The 25,772-nt window shown below is 39.3% G+C and overlaps 2 protein-coding genes and 2 long non-coding RNA genes across 5 annotated transcripts; 2 read left to right on the top strand and 2 right to left on the bottom strand.

Annotated features, from left to right (window-relative positions):
- The first annotated feature begins 1,135 nt into the window (after nt 1-1,135).
- Nucleotides 1,136-13,740, top strand: LOC115693839 (protein SRG1-like). Of its 2 annotated transcripts, XM_056319945.1 has the most exons (6): nt 1,136-1,557; nt 2,849-3,096; nt 3,358-3,682; nt 3,775-3,871; nt 12,866-13,188; nt 13,284-13,740. In XM_056319945.1, exons 1-6 carry the CDS (start codon nt 1,306-1,308, stop codon nt 13,539-13,541), a joined length of 1,503 nt encoding a protein of 500 aa, XP_056175920.1. In that variant the 5' UTR covers nt 1,136-1,305; the 3' UTR covers nt 13,542-13,740. The 2 variants fall into 2 exon arrangements, with proteins under 2 accessions (XP_056175920.1, XP_056175917.1); XM_056319942.1 differs by lacking the exons at nt 1,136-1,557; nt 2,849-3,096; nt 3,358-3,682; nt 3,775-3,871 and adding exons at nt 11,305-11,705; nt 12,359-12,606 and having other exon boundaries at nt 12,864-13,188.
- Nucleotides 12,703-16,726, bottom strand: LOC130140483 (uncharacterized). Its single transcript, XR_008818462.1, has 2 exons — nt 16,286-16,726; nt 12,703-13,785 (listed from the first exon to the last, which is right to left on the bottom strand). It is a non-coding gene; the product is annotated as an uncharacterized LOC130140483 (long non-coding RNA).
- Nucleotides 13,911-14,511, bottom strand: LOC130140484 (uncharacterized). The gene is made up of 2 exons (XR_008818463.1): nt 14,292-14,511; nt 13,911-14,170 (listed from the first exon to the last, which is right to left on the bottom strand). It is a non-coding gene; the product is annotated as an uncharacterized LOC130140484 (long non-coding RNA).
- A 1,853-nt stretch (nt 16,727-18,579) lies between the features above and the next one.
- LOC115693837 (protein SRG1-like) lies at nt 18,580-21,640 on the top strand. The gene is made up of 4 exons (XM_056319954.1): nt 18,580-18,825; nt 20,235-20,482; nt 20,748-21,072; nt 21,169-21,640. Exons 1-4 carry the CDS (start codon nt 18,580-18,582, stop codon nt 21,424-21,426), a joined length of 1,077 nt encoding a protein of 358 aa, XP_056175929.1. The 3' UTR covers nt 21,427-21,640.
- Nucleotides 21,641-25,772: the final 4,132 nt, after the last annotated feature.

Genomic DNA, 25,772 nt, shown 5'->3' with positions numbered 1-25,772 from the left:
TTGAATTTCGTAAAGGACCTTATATTTCTCCTTTAGCTTTTATAACAATGAGACCACCATCAAAATTAGAACTGCGGCAGGAACAACATGACCACAACCGTACCAGACAACCTGCAAAATCAAATTTGAAGTCATATCTCCATCAACACGAGGTGGATGATGTGGAAGCATTAAATTCCATTGAAGTTAATCAACCCACAAGCCCAACTCAAGTCTCGTCAGTTAACGAAGCCTATGATATTTATGCAAGCTAAGGGAGATTTTGGCCATCACATGATCTAATGGGTCCCATGAGGAGAAGGACTCAAGATGGAGATTCTAGGAGCTGCAGATTAAAGGCTGATTCGGCTGGGTCAATTGGAGAGGGTTGTTTTCTAATTTGGAATAAATTTCCTAATTCAAGTAAACTTTTTCGTTTAAGTAGATTTCTTGATTTGAGTAGGTTTTCTAAATTTAAGTAGCTTTTTTCTAATTTGAATAGGTTTTCTAGTTTGATTAAGTTTCCTAGTTTGAGTGATTTCCTACTTCAATATTTCTTAGTTCCTATGTCTTAGTCCGTCTATGAAAAGAAAGTGCACTCTCAAATGTAAAAATTTAGATTTAGAGTTGATAATATACAAGAACTCTTCTCAAGTGAGTGAATCATTCAGTTGTTATCCAATTCTTTGGTGCTGAATCTTGAAGTTCTTTATCTTGGTTGATGGAATACTTATTTATGCTTTGGTAGTGAACTTTTCCATCCCAAAGTTATTTTCCCTCAAATGCACCAAGCACTTTGATTCATCCCATCAAACATGTTCAACATTCTCATAAACTCATGCGTCTCTTGAGTCAGAAATCACTCAACATTCCGATCAATTATGCCAATCCGGGGTTGCTAAGGGTAGGAGATGTTCAACTTACACTTAAAGTTAAATATCGCGGGTCAAGTTTTGTGTAAAATATTGACGGGTCAAGAGTAAGATTTTTTGCAACTCATTTTGCAAGATAATTTAATAATATAATATAGTATAGTATAGTATAGTATATATCCAAAGTAATCAATCAAATCTAGACATCTACATATCTTTTCAATAATTCTTTAAGAGAATTAACATTTTCTGAAGGACCATTACCCTCGTTGGACACTTCCTATTACGAACAGTCTCGTTGACAAAAATCCATCTATATATGTCGGGCTCCTAAATAGAAAGAAAGAGATATCCCTCTGGCTGAAACACAACTGGCTCACCTACTCTCCTCTCTTGTTAGCATACTAAGCTCATCATCCGTCTCTGTGATTTCTCATCCTCTGGATTGTTATCAATGGAGACACAGGTAAGCACACTAGGGAGGTCGCTCCTCGTGCCGTGTGTTCAGGAAATGCTGAAGGAGAACCCGACCAAAGTCCCGAAGAGATACATCCGCGACGATCAAGAATCTCCCGTGATCACCGACGCTTGTTCCGGCTTGCCTCAAGTCCCCGTGATCGACTTGGGGAGGTTGGTTTCGGAGGACGGTGCAGAGCCGGAGCTCGAGAAGCTGCACCATGCGTGCAAAGACTGGGGCTTCTTTCAGGTACAAAACAACAACTGCATTTCAAATACAAAGTGTTCGACAAAATGTCTGAGAAAAAAAGGGTGTTCATCGATTGAAAGAGATTAAAATCCACATGATGTTCTAAGTGCTTTTACTACATGTGGGCTCTCAACGTTGTGATAGATGGTATACGAGTCATTCAAATGGATTTGCAAGGGATGCATGGTAAGGATTAACCCAAGAGGCTGGCAAAGCTCAGGCGACCATCGCCACTAGGGACAGTTAGATGTACAATTTTTAGCCATCATTTAGTGTAGTCTAGGAGACTTTCCCCTGGAATTTCTTTATTTTGCTCCCCGGACTCACTTTTTACCTCATACCAAATCTAAGTTTCTGCATCAGCCCCTCTGCATCCTGAATTCATGGGGTCAAGATAGCGGGATATTTCTGTGCCATCCTGATTTCCTGATTTCATGTTTCGCTTTTGTTACATCACCATATAATCAACACTCAATCTTCGTAAAAGGTGTGAGAAATCAGACTTAGATTGGCATATAAGACAATTGGTTTTGCTTCGGAAGAATTTTGAAGACAAGGGCAAAAGAGATTCACTACATTATGAATGGCCTACCTTTTGATAGGATGAAGAACATGGACTTAGCGTGGCATAGAGAAGCGATTACCTTTAACAAAAAAAAATATAAGCAATTACCGAAACTATCACTTAGACATTGTAATATTGTGGAGTTAACGAAGAACAAGGAAGATCCAACACTCACAAGTTAAATTGAAAAGATACCCGGTAGATTTTGCCAAGATGTTTTTCTTAAATTGCACTATCTATGCGCGTTTCTCACTTTTAATGGGGAAATATATGCGAACAATAACCAATCCCACATTGGCAAGTCAACGTTTCCGATTGACCATGCATTACAATTTATTACATTAAATTACAGTCAATTTGAGGTAGTCCACATCTGTTGTTTGCATGCCACACTTAGTCAGTTGACCAGGTATTGACCTCGTGTTAGGAAAAGAAGACTGATTGTTGTACCTTTGAGATTTGGTAAAGCAATGTTGCTGTTAAAGGGGATTATTGCCGCACACTGTCTTTATATGAATTTGGAGATGTGAGTTCCTCGATTGTCTCTATCGTAAAGACTGCTAATAAGACAGATTTATCTATTGCAACATTCTTAATTAATGTTGGAATTGAGATCTGTTGATTACTCATCATTCAAGAGATCAGAACTTTCTCTGTCTTGATCTTAGTGGAATGCCTGTTTCTGGGTGAAGTATGAATGTTAGTGTCATGTTAACAATTGTTCAGCTGATAAATCATGAAGTGAGCCCTAAGTTGCTAGAGAAAGTGAAGAAGGGGATCGAAGAGCTGTTCAACATGCCAATGGAAGAGAAGAAGAAGTTTTGGCAGAGAGACGGCGAATTGGAGGGCTTCGGACAGACCTTTGTGTTATCGGAAGACCAAAAGCTTGATTGGGCTGACCTGTTCTACGTCAACACCCTCCCTGCTTCTCTCAGGAAGCCTCACTTGTTCCCCAAACTCCCTCTTCCCTTCAGGTTCTCTCTCTCTCTCTCCTTCACTCTTACCATGGGAAAAACAAGCATAAAAAACACAGTAAAATTATTATGTAACAGTTGTGCCACTTGGGCAAACATGCATAAAGTATGAGATCAGTTGATTAAGTAAGCGATATTGCGTCAGCATGTCACGTGATATAATCGTGATATGAACAACTTTCTTGTTTACAAAGGTTTAGTGTGGGGCGTGCTCCATAATATTCCCTTATCACCTAAAGAATGAAATTGTCTACATGGTAGAGACGATTTGGACACCTACTCAAAGGAAATGCGAACCCTAGCCATAAAGCTCCTCTACCTCATGGTGAAGGCTTTAGGAATGGAGGCAAAAGACCTTGAGGGGATGTTTGAAGACGGGTTGCAAGGGATGAGGATGAACTATTACCCACCATGTCCACAACCTGAGCTCGTGATAGGCCTAAGCTCTCACTCCGATGCTGCCGCCATCACCATTCTCCTCCAGGTCAACGAAATGGAGGGCCTCCAGATAAGGAAAGATGGGAAGTGGGTTCCTGTGAAACCTCTCCCTGGTGCTTTCATCATCAATGTAGGAGACACTGTTGAGGTAATATTGCTACATCAAATTACTCATTGGACCATATTCATGATAATTCATTGTCTCATACTCAAAGCCTTCTCTTCATTGGCTGATAGCAGATTATCACGAATGGGATATACCAGAGCATCGAGCATCGAGCAACAGTGAATGCAGTGAAGGAGAGGGTATCAATTGCAACGTTCTTCCGTCCGCGAATGGATGCTGAGATTGGTCCCGCGCCAAGCCTCATAACCCCGGAGACCCCAGCATTGTTCAGGAGGATAATGGTGGCCGAACATCTGAAGGGCTATCTAAAAAGCGAGCTGAAGGGAAAAGCTTATCTTGACGCTATGAGGGTTAGGCACGAGGAACCCTCGAAGACCTGAGTTATCTTTTGAGCATGAATGTGAAAATGGTGACACGCAGAATGGTCATGAAACCAGACTATATGATATGGGTTTTGTATCTTGTGGAGGTCCTTTTTGAGGAAGACAATAATGACTTCAAAAACTTCCTGTCAGTCTCATCTCTTGCTTATCTGAACCATCAAACAGTCTTGTGAAGTCCATGGCATTGACTTTCTGTTCCATCCTTATCTTGATCAAGTAATGAATGTGCAGCCTCGTAATAACCTAAGCAGCGCCAAATCGAGGTTCCTGAGACTATGGCTCGCATCTTACCTTAACTGATCTATATGGCTAAAGGGGCATTTTTTGAGCTTGGACATACTTATTTAACGCGGATTTCTCGTCTTTAAGAAAAAATAATGAAGAAAATCATGAGACTAAGCCAAATTTCAGAACTAAAAACAGTTTCTGAATCGTGTGGCCAGAAGTTCGGTGGACTGCAAAGTCATCATAAGGCACGGATATTGCATTTCATAATTTCTCTTTTCTTCTACGAGCAAGCCCATTTTAAGATAAACAATGGTTTCAGTAATTTCCATATCTCAAGGATCATGCGAGTGAGAAAGTTCGGGTGGATGACTTGTGTATGGAAAATGTATACATTCAATGGCATGGAGATATGAAGTAATGTCGTGCGCATAATCCTAACTTTATATTTGTTCCTTAACCACTAAGGATGAGGTTTAGCTGCAATAGGGTTGCAACATTAATATTGCTTCCGAACACATGATGCACGTTCGCATAAGCCTTTAAATCACCGGCAAGGAGATTGAACTATAAATTCATTTCATCAAAATAGGTATTCACGCTCGTTCGCATTACGTTGCTGCAGGACCATTGACATACCATTCTTTAATGAGCTAACCTATTTATATCTTTTTTTGATCGAAAACCAATTTATATTTTTTCGTGAGTTTTTTACACTATATAAACCCGTTAGATTCTTCCCATGAAAGTTATATTTCTGGAGATCCAATTCTAGCCTTGCTTTCATGTCAAAGTTGTAGTAGGATTAGGAAAATACCAATTACCCTCCTCATCCTCCACTCCATTGCCACTTTTCCGCCTCTATTATTGAAAGCACCATTCTCCATCCCAGGACAAGATACCATGAGAAAATGTACCAAATTACCCTCCCATGAAAAAACACCAAGCAAACAGCTATGAATTGCAATAAACCCTAGCCCCCTAATGGAAAACCCCAAAAGCCCCTGTGTTAACAAAGTCTAACCCCCTCCACGCACCATCACAAGCTATCATCAGATGCCGCCATCTTGTCACTGCCGTCCTAGCACCTGCAATCACGAGGCGCGACCTTGATCCAAGGTCACCAGGCTCGCACGACCTTTGGATTGAGGTTGTGGAAGCCTTGGACGATCCGACATCCATGGCAGATGATGACCTCGAATTGAGGAAGCCACTGTGGCGACCTTGATCAAAGGTCGCCGACGCCGAGACCTCACTAGGGGCATCAGAGATCACCTTGAGTTTAAAGAGAGAGAGAGAGAGAGAGCCGGCAGCCTTCCCACAACTTGGAAAGATTTTGTTTTGCAGGTTTTCAGAAGCATTCCCGGCGAGCCATCACAGACGAGAGCCTCTCACAACAGGCGGTCCTTGCTTGTCCGTAGCCGGCTGCCGTGCGTCTCCCACTGTCGTCCTTGTTTTGGAAACAAATCGGCGAATTAGGTAATTTTCCGAACTGAATTTGATTTTAAGATATTATTGCCTAATTTTAATTTATCATAATCTAATTCAATTGTTTGAGACTTTTTAGGCACCCGAAGTTAGGAAATTTTGTATTTTGAACCATGCATATAATTGGTAATTCGATCTTTAGGCATTATAATCGGGTTATGTATTGCACGAAAACGGTAATTCGATCTTTAAGCATTAAGATTGGGTTATCGATTTTATTTGTTTCCTATTTTGGTTGGATGAAATATTTGATTATTGGGTTTATTATCTCCATTTTAAGAAACTTTCCTATTTTGAAAAAAATACAAAAAATTAGGTTGCATGTTAGGATAGATTATTTTCCTAGAATAGAATTGCATGATTAGGTAATACGTAGTAATTTAGGAAAGTTTCCAATTTAGGATATGATTTAATTCAAATTATTTCCTAATTTAAATCTCACATTTGGATAGTTGCATAATTTTATTTTAGAAGAAAATAATAAAAAAATAATATGAGCATGCCATATAAAATAGGTTTGCATCTTTTGCCATGTCGTATTGCCACGTCATCATTTTTGCCATTTCATTTTGCCACGTCATCATGCTATGTCATCGTAGCCATGTTATCATGTTTGTCATGTCATTACCATGTCATTGTCATGTCATCAATGCTTTGTCACGACATGCCATGTCATTTAGTAATCGCATGTCTAGGCCTATAAAGTCAACATTGCATGACATATAAGAATAGTTCATGTTAATTGATTTGTCATTAGAATCAGATCGATTGCATTTTTCATGGCATATTAAGTTAGTAGGATATAGACATAATTTGCAAATTAGATTGCATTAGATGCATTGCATATAGTTTAACTTTCATTTAAAAAGAAAAATTGAAATAACAAAATTAATTAGAATTGGACAATTTTTTAGAAAATCATGTTTCGACTAGGCATAGCATTTTTAAGACATTCGGAAATTAATGAGCCTAAGGTATTTGAATTCTTGCCTTATTTCTAACGGTTTATTTATTTAATGCTTTGATTATTAAGTGTTGTTTTATTGGTTGTGTACTCGCATGATACCTATTGCATGTTAGTGATTTAGGCTTAAAATCAATCAAGACTACTATCAAAAATATTTTTAAAAATAAAGAAAAAAAGGTACGGAAAGGGCATTAAACTAATTTAGCATAATCATGTCCCCAAATCCATTGAATCTCTAATTCGTAGATTAATCGACTTATCAATAATTGATTAGTGGCGACTCCTGAATAAATTGATTTGCATGATAAAATTGATATGGAAGTTGCAATTAGTAGGACTTTGGAGAGTCCATGCTAAGGCTTTTGGCTTAGTAATTCATTAGTTTTCTTGATTTACCTTTGGGAAGGTCGTGATAGTCAAAACTCCAGACATTACTCATCAAATGTCGAGAGAGAGGGAGGGAGAGAGAGAAGGGGAATAAGTTAAAGATAGTGGGTCCATCTACTATATTTAAAAGGCTGTGGCTAAAGCCAGTTTGGATGTGGCATTAGCATCACCGTATGTCCATTTCCCCAACTGTTTTGTCTTGGTTTTATTTCACATCTAACCTCTCACAAGTTTTTTTGACTGAATTTAGTAATGAACATGTTCAATTAATTATTTCTTGGAGAAATCATTTAAAATTCACGCTAGGTTTTTTACTTGTACTGCTCAGCCACGGGAAAATTGTCTAAAAGTTTTAAACTTATTGCAGTTTTGCCAATTCAGTCCTAAACCTTTTAAGTTTGCCAATTGAGTCCTAAACCTTTTCACTTCTTGCCAATTGAGTTCGTCTGGCCAATTTTGGTCTCCTAGAGCTGACGTGGACGCCGGCCGGCGCCGACCATCTGGCCAACGCTAACGTGGCAATTTTTTAATATTTTTTTCTAATTTATATTTTATTTTTTTCAATTTTTTTCCTTTTTTTCTTTGGCCTTCTTTCCTTTGGCCGGTTGCTAGACTAGCCAGAGGCAAAGGCCGGCGAGGTCTGGCCGGTCGCCGGACCGGCTAGATGGAAGAAGTAAAAAAAAAATAAAAAATTCGAAAAAAAAATATATTAAAAAATTGCCACGTCAACGTCGATTGACCAAAATTGGCCGGATGGACTCAATTGGCAATAAGTGAAAAGATTTAGGACTGAATTGACAAACTTAAAAGGTTTAAGACTAATTGGCAAAAGTACAATAGGTTTAGGAGTTTTTAGACAATTTTCCCGCTCAGTCACCATCCATCATCAATTTCAGTGTAATAGAATGCTAGTTTACATGTACGCATTACACAAGTATGTGATTATTTTTCTTTCCCAGTAAATTATCATAATGAATAATAATCCGAATAGGGTTGCGCTTTTTTCACTCCCTCTTTGGCTAAAATATTCCTCAACATAATAATCTGACTATATTATCTTTTGCTGGTCTCACTTTTTAGCATCTCTCTTCTGTCAATATTTTAAGAAAGTGTTGTTACATTTTTCTGGTCTCCCTTTTCTTTTATTAATTTCTATTTCTTTTATTGAGGGTCCCACGTTCACTTTCCTTGTCTTCTTCCTTCTCTACGTTCTCTCTCATGTAACCACTCACAACAATAGAGAGGTAGAGAAATGGAGACATCTACGCTTGTGTAGGCGAAGGCAATTGAACCAGTCCTCATAAACCACAACATCACCTTCTCAAGCCGCTTGAGTAAAGGCTCTACACCATATGTCTTACGACAGCAGGGAGACGGTGTTTGTGGAGAGTGGCACATACTGGCGAGGCATGGGGAGGTTGTGCACTCTACATTTTATGAGCCCGGCAAAGGTGGAGTAGTTCGTGCCGATGAGTAGGAGGAGCTGGGAAGGGTGATGGGGAGGCTGAGGGCAGCGGCCTTAAGGCATACTTTCCGCAATTTAAAACACTTCATCGAAAAACCCTTCTATGCACAGGGAGTTAATGAAATTCGCAAAGCAGCATTGCTCACAAGCAAATCATTTTGGCATTTCATTACCTCCCAAAGCCTGACAATCAATTCCTCGCCTTCTCCCAATCTAGCTTTCGAAAATATCCACTGACCAATTTGCTAAATTTCCTCGCAAATAGCGTAAATTATATTGAGGTTGAGCGAGTCAGAGCGATAGCCACGGAGACGGAGGTAGTCAAGGATGAGGGCTTCATCGACGTCCCGATGACAGATTGATGTGGGATATGCGAGTACAAGGACGATACCTTCATGAATCTCCATTTTTCTGCCTCTTTAGAGAGAATAGAGTTCAACAGAGAGAGAGAGAGAGAGAGAGAGAGAGAGAGAGAGAGAGAGAGAGAGAGAGAGAGAGAGAGAGAGAGAGAGAGTAGATGCGGGACCCATTAAAAAAGAAATAGGAAATCAATTAAAAAAAAGGGACAAAAAAATGTTAAAAAGTAGAACCCACAAAGGGCAATATTGTCAGAACATTGTGTTAATGAGCGTTTTAGTCAAAGGGAGTGGAAAAAGCATGGCCCTAAGAATATCTTTAATAGTAGAAAAACCCCCAGCTAATATATTTATGACAAATTTACTCCAAACTAGCAACTAATTTTTTGACCACCAAAATTCTCAAATTGGTATAAATGTGATAAATTTACCCTCAGTTAGTTTCCGTTAAATTTTACCATCAAATTACTGAGCTGGATGACATGTGGCAGTTGACGGGTACACCCATTTGGGATTTTATCCTCCATTTGTCACAGGTGTTCTAGTTTGTGATTTTTCGTGGTATTAATCCAATTTAACGGAAATTAACTAAACATAAATTTGTTACAAGTGTACCAGTTTGGGATTTTTTGTGGTCAAAAAATTAGTTTGGGGTAAATTTGTCACAGGTGTACCAGTTTGAGGTTTTTTGTGATAAAAAAATTAGTTTAGGGTAAATTTGTCACAGGTGTATCAATTTAAGATTTTCCGATGTATTTTTTTTTTTTGGTAAGGTTTTCGATGTATTATTAACCCTTCATAATATGGAGAAACAACATTTCTTTGTACCACTGTAAGGATTCTTTTCTGGAAATCAAATATGGAATGAACATTTTGCTCTTCTATCAATAGTTAATAGCAAACATTTATTCAAAATATATAAACAGAAAACGAGAAAAGCATAAAGGTGGTTATTATACTGTAACTTACGAGGATAATTGAAGAATTTCACCAGGTGTAGTTGCTAGGGGGCGTGAACTTTTTTTCTTTTTTATCCTTTTTCTTTTGCCAATTTTTCTTTTTTTTTTCTCTTTAAAATTGTAGCACAATATTGAAGTAAAACAGGGATTCGGCTTATATCGACTCTTGGCAGAGGTCTCGAATTTTTTATTTGCAACATAAGTTGCCTTACTGTGTTATTGAATTATAATCTTGTCATCTCGCTTATATCGACTAGTGCCTAGGCATTTAGCCTGATGGTACGAATATAAGTGGGTGGAATATGAACACGAGATTGCGCTCAGGTCCCAAACGAAGGTCAGAGAAAACACTGAGCATCCTTACATATACCAACAATAGTCTATCAAATTGGTTTTTAAGTAAGATGATGTTTTATAAATGGACATCGAAGTTAATGGACTTATCTAAATATGCAATATGATTCTACAATATTACTTAATGAATAGATTAAGCTTCCACATCATTTGGGTGGAAGAGTCCATGTTCTATCTCCATGACAAATTGAATATATGGCTCTACTTTGAAAGTTCGTATCTCTCTAGAAGCATTGTCTAACATTACCCCAACAATTATTACGAATGTTGCTATTTTCTAATGTGGCGGCACAAAAATTTCCACACGTACTTAGACTATCTTTTCTTTTTTTGTTTTGTATTTCCTATCTCTAACTCTCCTCGCTCTCTGACTTTTGCTTTACCTCTTGCATAGCACGGAAGTCAAACCTCGCACTTGCGATACTAGCGTCCTCACGCCCCCCAATCCTTTTACCAGTAAGGCCGCATGCCTATTGGCTACTTAGATCTTCGTCAGCATCCATTTTAGACTATCTAAGTTGTATAACTATCCTTTTTTTTAAGTTATGTTAAGGATAATGACACAAATAGTCCCTGAACTTTGGCTCAATATGCAATTTGATCCTTGAACTTTTAATTTGTTCAATTTAGTCCATGAATTTTAGCCTAATGTGCAATGTGGTCTCTGAACTTTTAATTTATGTAATGTGATCCTTGGAATATTCAGAAACGACATTGAACATTTTTTATATAGTTCATAGACTAAGTCGAATATGAATCAAAAGTTCAGATATCACATTGAATAAATTAAAAGTTCAGGAATTATGTTGTACATTAAGTCAAAATCCATGAATTATTTGTGTCATTTTGCCTTATGATAAAACAACGGTCAATAAAAATACAATAAATTTCTTTTCACAAGTCTTCACATGTACAGTGATTGAAAGTGAAAAGGATACGTGTCAGTTGTCATTAGGGACGGTGGACTCCTGAAAAGACAAAGACTTACTGGGACTAGGGACCGTTCCACTCGTTGGACACTTCCTAGTATGAACAGACTCGTTAACAAAAATCCACTTATAAATGTGGCCACCCGATTGAAAAGAATGACCAATCCCTCTAGCTGAAACCTACTCTTTCTCTGTCGTTAGCATACTTCCCTTATCATCAAGAATCAGAAGAAACACATCATCAGCATCTGCGATCTCTCATCCTCCAGGTTGTTATCAATGGAGACACAGGTGAACATATCGGGGAGCTCGCTCATCGTGCCCTGTGTTCAGGACATAGTGAAGGAGAACCTGACCACAGTCCCGAAGAGATACGTCCGCGACGATCAAGAGCCTCCTGTGATCACGGACGCCCGTTCTGGCTTGCCTCAAGTCCCCGTGATCGACTTGGGGAGGTTGGTCTCGGAGGACCGTGCGAAGCCGGAGCTCGAGAAGCTGCACCATGCGTGCAAGGACTGGGGTTTCTTTCAGGTACGAATCAACTTTTGCATTTCAAATACAGAGTATTCAGCGAAGTGTCAGAGAAAAATAGGAGTTCATTGATTGCAAGAGATTTAAATCCACATGACTCCATTTTGGCTCTCAACGTCGTCATATATGTTGATAATGAATGATTCGGATGGATTGCAAGGGATACATAGTTACCGATGAACCCAAGAGGCTGGCAAAGGCGGGCGACCCTCGCCAGTGGAGACAGTTAGATGTACAATTTTTAGCCACCAATTAGTGTAGAATGGGATTCATATGAAATTAACCTCCTATCAAATCTAAGATTCTGCTTGATCAGCCACTGTGCATCCTGATTTTATTGGGTTAAGAAAGTGGAATTTTTCTGTGCCATCTTGCCCTGTTTCACTAGAATAAATAAGTCATTGAAAATTTCCAACGGAAGAAGAAATGTGGGAACTTTAGATGAACTTGGAGATGTGAGTTCCTCGGTTGTCTCTGTTCTAAAGCACGCTAATAACACAAATTTATCTATTGCAACTTTCTTGATTTATGTTGGAATTGAGATCTCTTGATCCCTCGTCGTCGGGAGATCAGAGCTTTCTCTGTCTTGATCTCAAAGAAAAGCCTGTTCTGGGTGGATCATGAATGATAGTTCTGTGTTAATAATTGTTCAGCTGATAAATCATGATGTGAGCCCTAAGCTGATAGAGAAAGTGAAGAAGGGGACCGAAGAGCTGTTCAACATGCCAATGGAAGAGAAGAAGAAGTTTTGGCAGAGAGATGGCGAATCGGACGGCTTTGGACAGGCCTTTGTGCTCTCGGAAGACCAAAAGCTTGACTGGGCTGACATCTTCTACATGATGACTCTCCCTGCTTCTATCAGGAAGCCTCACTTGTTCCCCAAACTTCCTCTTCCCTTCAGGTTCTTTCTCTCTAACACTAATACCATGGGGGCGAAACACGCATAAAAAACACCATAAAACTTTCATGTGACACTTGTGCCATGTGGGTGAACATGTATAAAATAGGAGATCACTTGATTAGGTGAGTGATACTGCATCAGCATAACACTTGATGTGATCGCTACATGAACAACTTTCTTCTTGTTGAGGGTTTAGTGCGTGGCATGTTCCAAGATATCTTCTTATTGCCTAAAGAATGAAATTATCCACATGCTAGAGACGATCTGGACACCTACTCGAAGGAAATGCAAACTCTAGCGATAAAGCTCCTCTACCTCATGGCGAAGGCATTAGGAATGGAGGCGAAGGACCTTGAGGGGATGTTTGAAGGCGGGTTGCAAGGGATGAGGATGAACTATTACCCACCATGTCCACAACCCGAGCTTGTAATAGGCCTCAACTCTCACTCCGATGCTGATGCGATTACCATTCTCCTCCAGGTCAATGAAATGGAGGGCCTCCAGATAAGGAAAGATGGGAAGTGGGTTCCTGTGAAACCTCTCCCTGGTGCTTTCATCATCAATGTTGGAGACGTCGTTGAGGTAATAGTATTGCAACATCAACTAACACATTTGACCATACTCACGATAATTCATTGTCTAATACTCAAGGCCTTCCCTTCGTTGGCTTATAGCAGATTATAACAAATGGGATTTACCAGAGCATCGAGCATCGGGCAACGGTGAATGCAGTGAAGGAAAGGGTCTCCATCGCAACCTTCTCCAGTCCAAGAATGGATGCTGAGATAGGTCCCGCGCCGAGCCTCATCACCCCGGAGACCCCAGCATTGTTCAGGAGGATATCGGCGGCAGAACATCTGAGGGGCTATCTAACGAGCAAGCTGCAGGGCAAAGCTTATCTCGACGCCATGAGGGTTCGGCACAAGGAAGCCTAGCCGAATTGAATCTACTGAGCATGAATGTTAAAATGGTGAATGGTCATGAAACCTGATTATATAACATGGGTTTTGGATCTTAGGGAGGCCCTTTCTGGGGAAGGCAATAATGAGTTCAAAAATATTTTGTCGTTGTCATCTCTTGCCCGTCTGAACTATCAAACAGCCTTGTAAAATCCATGGCATTGACTTTCTGTTACATCCTTCTCTTGCTCAAGTGATGAGTGCACATCCTCCTAACCACCTAACCAAGGCCAAATCGAAATTCATGAGACTATGGCTCGCACCTTACCTTAGTGGATCAGGTAATGTGTATGCTTTGATTCAAAATAATCGTAGACCAATAAAGAATGCCACCCGAGACACAAGAGATGTATGCAATAGCATTGTCTAAGTACACGCACATTAACATGCTTTGCATGAATAATTCATATAACCTCAGATAAGCTCATAGTTTGGCTTTATTTCATAAATATTTTATAAAAGGGGTAAAAATCATGCTCTTGTATGCAAGATTCTACAGGCCTTAGACTCGCAGTTACATGGGCCAAGAAGTAGAAAAATCAATGGCGTTGTGGAGTGAGAAAAGCTTGAAAATAGCTCCTTGCTGACCAACAAAGCATCCATTCCTGACTAACCACAAGAGGTAAAAAAGTCAAAATTTATCTTAGACCATTCACTCGTTACGTCCCTATTATAAGGATTTGTGAATCGGATGCAATCGCCAGCATCAGATGTTGGAAGACTTACCTGGAGTCCGTATAGGACTCAGTGTTCAATAAAGAGCTGGATCCAATAAAATTATCCCTCTTTTTTCGGGGGAGAGCTGCAAATTGCACTCTGCCATATTATAGAAAAACACTAGTTTCATTAATTAAACCTAGATTTCCCCACAATAAATATAGGTTTCACAATGATTGGAAGATAATAATATTGATGTGTAAACTTGATTTACAAATGAAGAGAGAGATCCGTGTAAGATTCACAATATAGCTGTCAATAGCTGTCTCACTTATGACTGACACATAAGTTTATAAGTCAATTTCGTAAAATTAGATATTATAGTATGCATGATGATATGTTTTATGAGATAAGGTTATCGTAGCCCTTGAAATTCGCTTATTGTTTAATGTCATCACTGATCAATTTTTTTTTCGATGTCATTCCTGCATTTTTTTAATTTTCATTCAATGTGGTCGTTTTATTATAGACATAACGAAATTTGTTGTGGCTATTAAAGTTTTGACTTATCATACCATTTTTTTTTCAATGTCGTCCTCGAACATCATTTATTTGTTCAAATTTGGTCCTTAAACTATTATTTCTTTGTTCTTTCTCGGACTAGTAATTTTCGACACAACCCCTAACAAGACATGCACAATGTGTTAATGTGCTCATATAAGCTTAATCATGGTAAATAATCAACTCATAATGCTTGAGTTTACCCTTTCACCCGTTTATAACGCAGTCGGACTCGTTTAGTTAAATAAGTTTAAATATTTCTTGTGTTAATATGACATGTATAGATAGATTTAGGAATACTTACAGCATGAAGTGTCAGGCTTGGGCGTTATGGTCTCGAGCCTAGCTTTGGGGGATTCGAGTATGGCCGTCAAGGTTCCGAGCATAGGTGCAGCAGACTTGGGTTCAAGCTTGGGGGGCTGGGGCATAGGAGCCAAGGTCTGAGGTCCAATCGCTGGGATTGGGGCACCGTCCCAATCTCAAGGGACTCCGGCCTGGCCTTAAGGACTTCAGTCTAGTCTCAAGTGACCTGGGCATGGGAGCTGGGTACTCAGGCTTGGTACTCGGCTTATCAGGCAGGTCACTGGGGACCCGGGCTAAATTCTTTCGAGGACCTATTCACTGGGTTTCCTGGTCCAATTTTGCAGCCCCCGAACCCTAGTGTTGGAGTTTAGGCGTATTTTGGAAAATGATTTCTGATTTATTAAAACAGAATATCATTTTCCTGAATTTAAGTATAAATTTTTTATTGACTATGAAAAATATTTCAGCTAAACCCATTTTTTTTAGTAATCCAAACACTAGAAAATAAGCAAAATATTATTCGACAGTAAATTTTTCGCCATACAAATGAATCCACTCAAAATATGTTTTTTTAATGTAGAGGAAAGGAAACACATGGATCTTTCAGCGAAATCTTTTCCTCACAAAGGTCTCTATTAGAGGTGAGGTTTTTGTACAAGGTGGTTTTAATTAATGAATGTCACTGACTGGATTAGTCGAACAACAATTTGAGTACATGTCATGGGAAATTATATTAGAAAAAAGGGAGAAATTCTCAAGCTAGGGCGGTGCATGGAGTTGCAAGAAAAGGAGAAAGGCAAGGGCACAGGAGAATGGGAACTGCAGAGAAGGGAAAGAATGAAAAAGTGAGCCGTATAATTAATTTTTTATTTAGGATAGGGCATTTCCTTCAACGTACATAGAAAGGGTTGTAGCTTGAGTCATCTTGGCTGTGGCGTTAGTGGCACCCAATAAATTCATAAGGCAAAATATATGATCTCCCTACTTTTTACACTTTGCATAATCTATTTTGCAAAATACAGTTCTGCATCCTCAGCTTTTATGTTAGATATCTAATCGCATCTCCCATGATTTAATAGCTTGTAGTGATTCACGAAAATGCAGTCTTTCTTCCCAAACTGTCCCTACCCCTTCTCTAAATTCTTCAATTCTTCATAACAAAACTCCCATTAGAAAATCATAACCCCAGCCATCCTAACCTCGCTTCCCTTGCCTCAGTAGTTGTCTTGATCTGAGGTCGCCATCCGCCATGGACATCCTCGGATCGTCCATGGCTTCCAAAACCTAGATTCAAGGTTGTGCGAGCCCGGTGACCCTGGATCGAGGTTGTGAACGTCTTGCAATCGCATGCACTTGCGTCGGCAATGACGAGTGGGTGGAGCGAGTTTGATTTTGTTGAGGTAGGGGCTTCTGGGGTTTTGCATTTGGTGGCTTTGGGTTTGTTGCAATTTCAGAGCTAGGGTTGTCTAGGTGTTTTTTCAAGAGAGGGCAATTTGGTACTTTTTATCATGGGACCTTGTCTTAGGAGGAAGAGTGGTATTTTTTATAATAGAGGACGAAAGTGGGCATGCAATGAACTATGACGAGAGTAAATCATACTTTCCTAATTATTAATCAAATATTTCTACATCAATTTTGGAAAAAAAACAAGGCCTGAATTGGATTTGTAGAAATATAGCTTTCTTGGGAAGAATCTACTAGGTTTGTTAGCATACAGTAGGAGCTCGATACCTTTCGTTTAGGGAGATTATTAAAAAGGAGCCCAAGTTTGAATCTATTAACATATCCAATTGGATACACATTTATTCAAAAGCTTAAATCAATGAGTTATGAGCTAACTATGATATATTAATTATTCTACACCATATTAATTTTTTGATGGGGATTTCTCTAACATAACTCATACGTGCATCTTAAAAGGAAGGTTATCTCAATACCAAAAAAAAAAAAATGGAAGGTTATCTCATCAAAATTAATATGTCCTCAGTCTATGTTCAGCCATAAGTCTCTTTAGGCAGCACGCCATCACCTCACATTCAGCTAGAACATGGCTATCTAACCTTCAGCGAATGCGCTATTAAGAAGTCACTCTTGACTAAGCAACTGGCCAACCAATTTTTTTTTAATAATATAAAAAGGGTGGGAGGATAATCTGCTGTGGAAATTTTTTTTTTTTTACTGTCTTTTAAAGATAATTCTCTTTTATAAAAAAAAAAATAGAGGACAGATATTGACCACCCAAGCATTTGTTTGTTTGCTAGATAGTCTATAGTGGATGCAGATGAAGTTAGTTACATACTGTCTATGATGGAACTCGCTCTTTAACATATGAATTATATTGATCATATCAAATCCTGTTCTTCGAGCATATTCTTAACTTACCACCTATTCTAACTATAAATTAAACTTTTCAATTTGGTATCCACCCTTATATTTACAAAACTGTCTTTCGTTTTCTTAGAGTTTATTATTTTTATCGAAATCTATTATCGGAAGCTAACTCTTATCAAAGAAGTTGAAGAGATGCATATCACTTATATACTAACTCCAAATACGATAAACACCCACAATTCTTGACTCTGCTTATCCACCAATTCGTGCCGCTCATCCACTAATCCACAACATAACTATACACAATTTTTCAGGTAAGGACACAATGTAGTCGACCTCTTACTTCATGATGTCTTTTATGAAATTCCAATTTCAATTTGCTATGCGAAAGATTTTCATGCGTCTTGCATTACTCAATTTGATTGTTCACATTCATGTAAATATTCTTTATATCATCGGATATTCATTGAAAAAAAAATTTATAGCACAAAAAAGAGCATGAAAGCGACTAGGGTCTTGCTCGAGATCTAGGAGATGTTTTTATTTTCAAAAATTCTGGATCGCAACTATGGAGACACAAGTATTTGCAGCCCATGAAATACTCTGCAAGTTCCATGACTCAGTTAAGTTCAGACCTTTGGTTTATGCAAATATCCTGATTCAGAGCAGTTTGCACACAGTTGATAGAATTTGCAACTTTCAATTCTTGAGTTAATGGTCCCCAAACTCCAATTGTTGCGTCAATGCTGGGGTGCTAAGCATTGGAGATGTTCAACTTGCACTTATAATTTAAAAGTGGAACATGGCGGGTGAAACTTTCTTTAATATAATAGAATACATATCCAAACTAATCAATCAAATCTGCAAATTTACATATTTTTTTCAATAATTGTTAGGAGAAAGAACATTTTCTAAAGGACCATTACACTCGGAACATTTTCTAAAGGACCATTACACTCGTTGGACACTGCCTATTACGAACAGACTCGTTAACAAAAATCCATCTATATATATCGACCTCCTGACTAAAAAGAATGACATCTCCGTCTAGCTGAAATACAACTCTGTCACCTGTTTTCTCTCTTCTTAGCATACTAAGCTCATCATTCAGAGCAACTATATCATCAGTCTTTGTGATTTCTCATCCTCTGGATTGTTATCAATGGACACACAGGTGAAAATTCTAGGGAGGTCGCTCCTCGTACCGTGTGTTCATGACCTACTGAAGGAGAACCCGACCATGGTCCCAAAGAGATACGTCCGTGATGATCAAGAGCCTCCCATGGACACTCGTTCCGGTTTGCCTAAAGTCCCTGTGATCAACTTGGGGAGGTTGGTTTCGGAGGACCGTGCGAAGCTGGAGCTCAAGAAGCTGCACCATACGTGCAAATACTGGGGCTACTTTCAGGTACAGAACAACTTCAAGAAATTGTTTAGAGAAAAATGGGCCTAATACCAAAAAAAATCTCAAACTTTAGCTTTTGTCCCATTTCTACCTTTTGTCTCATAAAAAAACCTCCAACTTTATGTCATGTCCCAATTCTACCCTAAACTTTTTTTTGTCCCATAAAAAACCCTCAACCTTAGGTCTTGTCCCAATTCTACCATAAACTTTTTTTTGTCTCATAAAAAACTCTCAACTTTTGGTTTAGTACTAATTTTATCCTAAACTTTTTTTATCTCATAAAAAAATTCTAACTTTTTGTCAAGTTTCAATTTCACTCTATTTTTTTGTTTCACAAAGATCTCCATTAACCCTTCGTTAAAATCGCCCTCAGGATTTTATGCTTATCGATCTCTTATGCTTGGGAATATTCCATCTCTTGCGGTCGGAGAGTGCTTGGGATACTTGAACAGTTCTTGCTTGAGGGATTTCTATCTCTTGGTTGTCAACGAGAAAGTTTGGACGGAGGGTTAATGGAGTCAGATTTGTGACTCAAGTAAAATTTTGTGGTTTTTTATGAGATTGTAAAATTTTTATGGTAAAATTGAGATTGGATGGTAAAATTGGGACAATACCAAAAGTTGGAGGTTTTTCATGGGGCAAAAAAAAAGCTTAGGGTAAGATTGGGATAGAATCCAAAGTTGAGGGTTTTTTATGGGACAAGAAAAAGTTTATGGTATAATTGGGACATGACTTAAAGTTTGAGATTTTTTATGAGACAAAAGGTAGAAATGGGACAAAAGCTAAAGTTTGAGGTTTTTTTGGGTATTAGCCCGAGAAAAATGGGAGTCCATCGACTGGAAGAGATTAAAATCCACATATAGTGCCCCAAGAACTTTGAATACATTTAGGCTCTCAAAATCGAGACCCATGATGATGACGAGTGACTCAGATGCATTTGCAAGGGCTGGCGAATCTCGCCACTAGGGACAGATAGATGTCCAACTTACAATAGTCTGTGAATTTCATATGAAATTTTTTTATTTTGCTCCCCCGACACACTTTTTGCCTCCAAATCTAAGTTTCTGCATCAGCCGCATCCTGATTTCAATGGCTCAAGAAAGTGGGATATAATCTGTGCCATCTTGCCCTAATTTACTAGAATACTAAAAATGGGTCATTGAAAACTTCCAACGGCAGAAGAAAGGTGGGACCTTAGATGAATTTAAAGATGTGACTTCCTCGATTGTCTATGTTCTAAATAATGCTAATACGACAAACTTATCTATTGCAACTTTCCTGATTTATGTTGAAATTGAGTTCTCTTGATTACTCATCACTCGGGAGATCAGAGCTTTCTCTGTCTTGATCTCAAAGGATTGCCTGTTTCTGGGTGAATCATGAATGATAGTGCTATGTTAACAATTGTTCAGCTGATAAATCATGAAGTGAGCCTTAAGTTGATAGAGAAAGTGAAGAAGGGGACCGAAGAGCAATTCAACATGCCAATGGAAGAGAAGAAGAAGTTTTGGCAGAGAGACGGCGAATCGGATGGCTTCGGACAGGCCTTTGTGCTCTCGGAAGACCAAAAGCTTGATTGGGCTGACATCTTCTACATGCTCACTCTCCCTGCTTCTCTCAGGAAGCATCACTTGTTCCCCAAACTCCCTCTTCCCTTCAGGCTCTCTCTCTCTCTCTCTCTCTCTCTCTCGTACCAGGGGCAAAATAGGCATAAAAGACACCATAAATCTTTCATATGACACTCTGTACCACATGGGCCAACATGCATAATATAGGAGATTACTTAATTAGATGAGTGATATCACGTCAATATGATACGTAATATAATTGCTACATAAATACATTTCCTGTTGCAAGGGTTTAGTTTGTGGCCTGTTGCCAAATATCCCCTTATTGCCTAAAGAACAAAATTGTCTACATGGTAAAGACAATCTGGATGCCTACTCGAAGGAAATGCAAACCCTATCAATAAAGCTCCTCTACCTCATGGCGAAGGCCTTAGGAATGGAGGCAAAGGACCTTGAAGAGATGTTCGAAGGAGGGTTGCAAGGGATGAGGATGAACTATTACCCGCCGTGTCCGCAACCTGAGCTCGTGATAGGCCTCAACTCTCACTCTGACGGCGACGCCATTACCATCCTCCTCCAGGTCAACGAAATGGAGGGCCTCCAGATAAAGAAAGATGAGAAGTGGGTTCCTGTGAAACCTCTCCCTGGTGTTTGCATCATCAATGTTGGAGACATTGTTGAGGTAATAGTATTTACAATATCAAATTGCTCATTTTACCATGTTGATGATGATTCATTGTCTCATCCTCAAAGCCTTCCCGTCATTGGCCGATAACAGATTATAACGAATGGGATTTACCCGAGCATCGAGCATCGAGCGACAGTGAATGCAGTGAAGGAGAGGATCTCCACTGCATCGTTCTTCAGTCCGAGAATCGATGCCGAGATTGGTCGCACGCCAAGCCTCATCACCCCGGAGACCCCAGCAATGTTCCGGAGGATAACAGTGGCAGAATATCTGAACGGCTATCTATCAAGGGAGCTCAACGGCAAAGCTTATCTCGACGCCATGAGGGTTCGGCACAACGAAGCCTAGAAGTGCCAAGTCGTATCTATTGAGCAAGAAGGTGAAAATGGTGATACGGAGAATGGTGATGAAACCTAATTATATGATATGGGTTTGGTATTTAGGGAGGTCCTTTTCGAGGAAGACAATAACGACTTCAAAACTTCAAAACTTCTTGTGATTCTCATCTCTTGCTTGTCTGAACCGTCAAACAGTCTTCTAAAATCCATGGTATTGACCTTCTGTTCCGCCCTTCTCTTTTTCTTTTTCTTATATCCTCTAACTAACGCCAAATCGAAATTTATGAGACTATCGCTTGCATCTTACGTTAATGGATTTATATGGTGTACGGGGAATTTTTTAAGTTTGGACTAAATTATTTAAGTTAGTTTCCTTGTCACTTAGAACATGGTGCTGTTAGAAAGGAGGGGCTTTTGCTGGTTCGTGGGTATGTACAAAGCTGACGAGACCAAAGCCTATTAAAGACCTGCCATTTACGAGCATGCACACGGAAAAAGCTTGAGCAGAGAGCCTTTTTTTTTTTTGTAGTTCTCCTGCCTTGCTGATCCTTGCCTTTCACCGATGCGCTTCTCGTCTCTGTCAGTGATGGCCACCCCAAAGAGTGCCCTGTTCTGCCCTGTTCTCGGCCTTGGAGACTCGAAGCGAGTCGTTTGAATCCGAAGCTCCACAAGCCACGTTGCCCGGATGTTCTTCCTTGTACTAGCTGGACTAGTAGTGATTGCAGCTGAGAACATCTCATCTCCTCAGCAAGGTAACCTCGGCCCCTTTTGTTATACTCTGTTCTTGTGATGCACATAACATGTTCGACAAAATGTCCAAAACTGAATCCGTACAAATTAGTCCTTAATCCTGACTCGTTTTGAGTGTATAATGATACGTCACACATGATTGCAACTCTTTGTTGATGGCTCAGCATGATTTTCTGCCACATTTATTTCCACCTGAGACCAAATCTGAACAACTTCTCTTTTTGACTGTGCTTGCTCGGTGTTTACACATCTTCCTGCTGCGTTCAATGATGGTCATCAGGCGAGGAACTGACTCAAGAATCGACGGTCCGAGGGTCAATTTATCAGCTCGATTGGTCAGGTTTGTTCATCGCATCCCTTTATCCGATCACGTCCCTGTTTTGTTCCTTGCGCCTGTGGAGGCCGTGGCCGGCGTATGTTGGTGACTGTGTGGCGGACGATGATGGGTGGAGATTTGATAACGAGTAATAGGAAGATTAAGGGAGATGAATATGTGGTTGATGCTTGGATGATTTGGTAGATGGATCGTTGATCGTGTTTTGGGTGCTCTCTTACTACGAGGAAGGCGATGAAAAGTATCGGTATTGCGAGGAAGACGATGAGAAAAAGGATTAGGAAAGAAAAAGAAATAATAAAGTAGAAGTAATGAAAGAGAAATAGGGCTTCATATGTCCACAAGTGAAGTATGTTTAACAAATTTTCATGTTTGGATCAAATTGGACTAGAAATAGAATTAGAATATATTATGTTATAGAATTAGATGGCCTTAATGCAATCATAAATAAAATTACTCTTTATAGACAAAGCAAAAAAATTTAAAAAAATTAACTAAAAAAATTGGCAAAAAAAATTTTAAACTCAGGAAATAGTTTAGAAGCAGGTTGGTGATTAGGTTTTTCATTTTATTTTAGCACTAGACGTGGCTTAGTTTTATTTAGTTAACGTGGCTTTTAGTTTAGGGATATTAGTGATCATCTTTGATATCAGTTTATTTTTAGTATATTGATCTTTTAAGTAAGAAGCTAGACTCAATTTGAAATTAGATCATGGGGGCTACTATCTTCCTCACTTGGTTTCGTAGATTTAAGGGTGCAAAATCACCTTGTAACTCTTGCTGCTCGCACTTGACAAGGATCTTCCCAAGAGAAAATTGATTTTTACATCGTGATTGGGCCCATTTTTGTACAACAAATAGGAAAAATCCCAAATAAGGGTCTGAAGTGTCTTTATTTTCTCAAATAAATACCTCAAGTGGACATTATCTCAAATAAGAATCTGAAGTGTTATCATTTTCTCAAATAAAGGCCTGAAATGAATTTTGTCTCAAATAAGAGCCTAGAAAAAGGGCCTGACCTTGTTGGCTGAAGAGCATTTTCATCCTTTACCTTTTTTTAAATTCTTTTTCCTTTCTTTGTTTTTTTTCCTGTAATTTTCTTTTTCTTTTTTTTTTCTTTTCCCTCTTTTCGCCGCTGGCCATGTGGAGGTCAACATACTCAGGCGAGGGCCGCCCTCGCCTACCCAACCCAGGCAAGTCGACTCTCTCATACCTAAGCAAGGGTCCAGATCAGGTGAGGGTGGCTCTCGCCTGAAGCCGGCAAGGGCGGCCCTCGCTTGAGGTCGGTGAAGGTCACCTGTAATGGTCGGGGAAGAGAAGAGGGAGAAAGAAAAAAAGGAAAAAGAAAGGAAAAGAAAAAGAAAGTAAAAAAATTAAAAAAAAATGTACTTCAAATCTTTTGACTAAAATACCCCTACTCCAATTACCAAAATAGTCACCGGCTAGCCACAATCCTTACTTGAAACAATTTGGCCACTTTAGGCCCTTGTTTAAGATAATTGACCACTTTAAACTTTTATTTAATACGAGATCCACTTCAAACTTTTATTTGAGAAAATGAATGTATTTCAAATTCTTATTTGAAATTTTTCCTAACAAATATTAGGTTTCCATGAGATAACAGTCCAATAAAAAATAAAAAAATTCAATAAAATCGCTCCGTCCTTGTCAAAATGTAATATATATAATACACAAAAGTGGAGACGGGTGGGGGGCGGAAGGCCGTACGCTATTATTGTCGTCTTCCCGCCTGGGCAGCTTTCCGTTTAAAAAACTCAACCTTCACTTCCTTTTTCTTTTCTTTTTTTTTTCTGGCGAAATATCGATACGAAAAAAACATTTAAACCCTACGAAAAAATAAAAACCCGCTGATTCAGAACTCTCGTCTCTCACGTCTCCCAAATCCCATCTCTTCCTCCTCTCCTCCGGTCGTTCCGCCACCTGTCACGGCGGTGGAGCCACCGCAGCCGAGCTCACCGGCGGCGACCCACCGGCCCACTGCTACACCGGCGTTGCCTCAAGTATCAATTGGTTTTTCCTTGTCTTTTTCTTCAGTTCTTTTGTGGGTTGAGATCTTTTTGCTGATTTCTAGCTGTTGCTTTGTGGGTCAAGTTTCTGTTGCTGTCGCTCCTATCTGATATGCCGAGGTTTTTTGGTTCGTGCATTCGTTGTTCTGTAGTGTGTCGGCTGTTAGCTCATATATTTGTTGTCCCAATGGAGGTCGAGAACTTTGGAAGATCATAAAGAGCAGGCTTTAAATTGAATTAAGCTATTCAGATAATGAGCTGACAGAGCTTGATGCTATGATAAACAGAGCAGATTGTAAGAGACAAGTAAAGATGTTAATGTTGTTCTTCACTCAAATTTTGTAACTATAACAAATTTTTATCCTTTATAATAGTGTTCAGAGTCTGCTTGTTATTGTTGTAGAATTATCGGACAGTTTGTAATTTGATTTTGAATTTGAAGGGAGCCTGCCAAACAGGCAGGTCTATTCTTGTGTTCTATGATCATGTTTAGTCAATCTCAAATGTGGGTTTTGACTACCACGGGATAATGGAGTTTGAGGACGGGTATTCGGCGCGGGAGTTGTTCCATCAGGGTTACTCCTACACATATGATGATGTCATCTTCCTCCCGGGTGTCGCGCCGCGCTTTTTAGGGATTTTCGGGATTTGCGCGCTAAGGAGGTATTTCCGTATAAGGGTCTCTCCCAGACCATACCTCATGTGACAGTGGAAGGTGATTTATTATTTTGTCTAGGTTTGTGATTTTGGAGTCGCCACTAGTCATTATTGGTAGGTAGACTAGAAACTTAATTGAGGTACGGGAGAAATACCACGATTTTACGAACCAGAGATTCTGAGTACGGGGAATTGGTTACGTTATTGATCCCGAATCGAGATCCCTAACGCCCTTTCAGTACCTAAGAACGATATGATGTCTAACGTGTCATGCGAATTTCCGAGGCTTACCCACTAATTCTATCCGTTCTAATCGCAGGAAAGACCAAACAAGTATTAAATGCACAATCAAAGTCAATCAGATCAATCAATCCTAAGTGGTCTCTAAAAACGAAAATCAATCACAACATCCAAACCCTAATGAAGCTCTAAAAGCTTATTCATTTCATAATATGCATTTTTTAGGATTTTAGAGTTTTTTAGGGGTTATAATCCTGAATTTGATTTTCACCTTCTCGGGTTACTGTTCATGCGAACAGAACATGTGCTCTGCTAGGGTTCTTGGGGACACTGTTCACCCGACGGAAA

Source organism: Syzygium oleosum, unplaced genomic scaffold (assembly GCF_021117445.2).
Source record: "Syzygium oleosum isolate NSW1041296 unplaced genomic scaffold, Sole_v2.1 Sole_v2.01, whole genome shotgun sequence".
Lineage (NCBI taxonomy): Eukaryota > Viridiplantae > Streptophyta > Magnoliopsida > Myrtales > Myrtaceae > Syzygium > Syzygium oleosum.
This window is presented reverse-complemented; position numbering and strand designations above follow the sequence as displayed.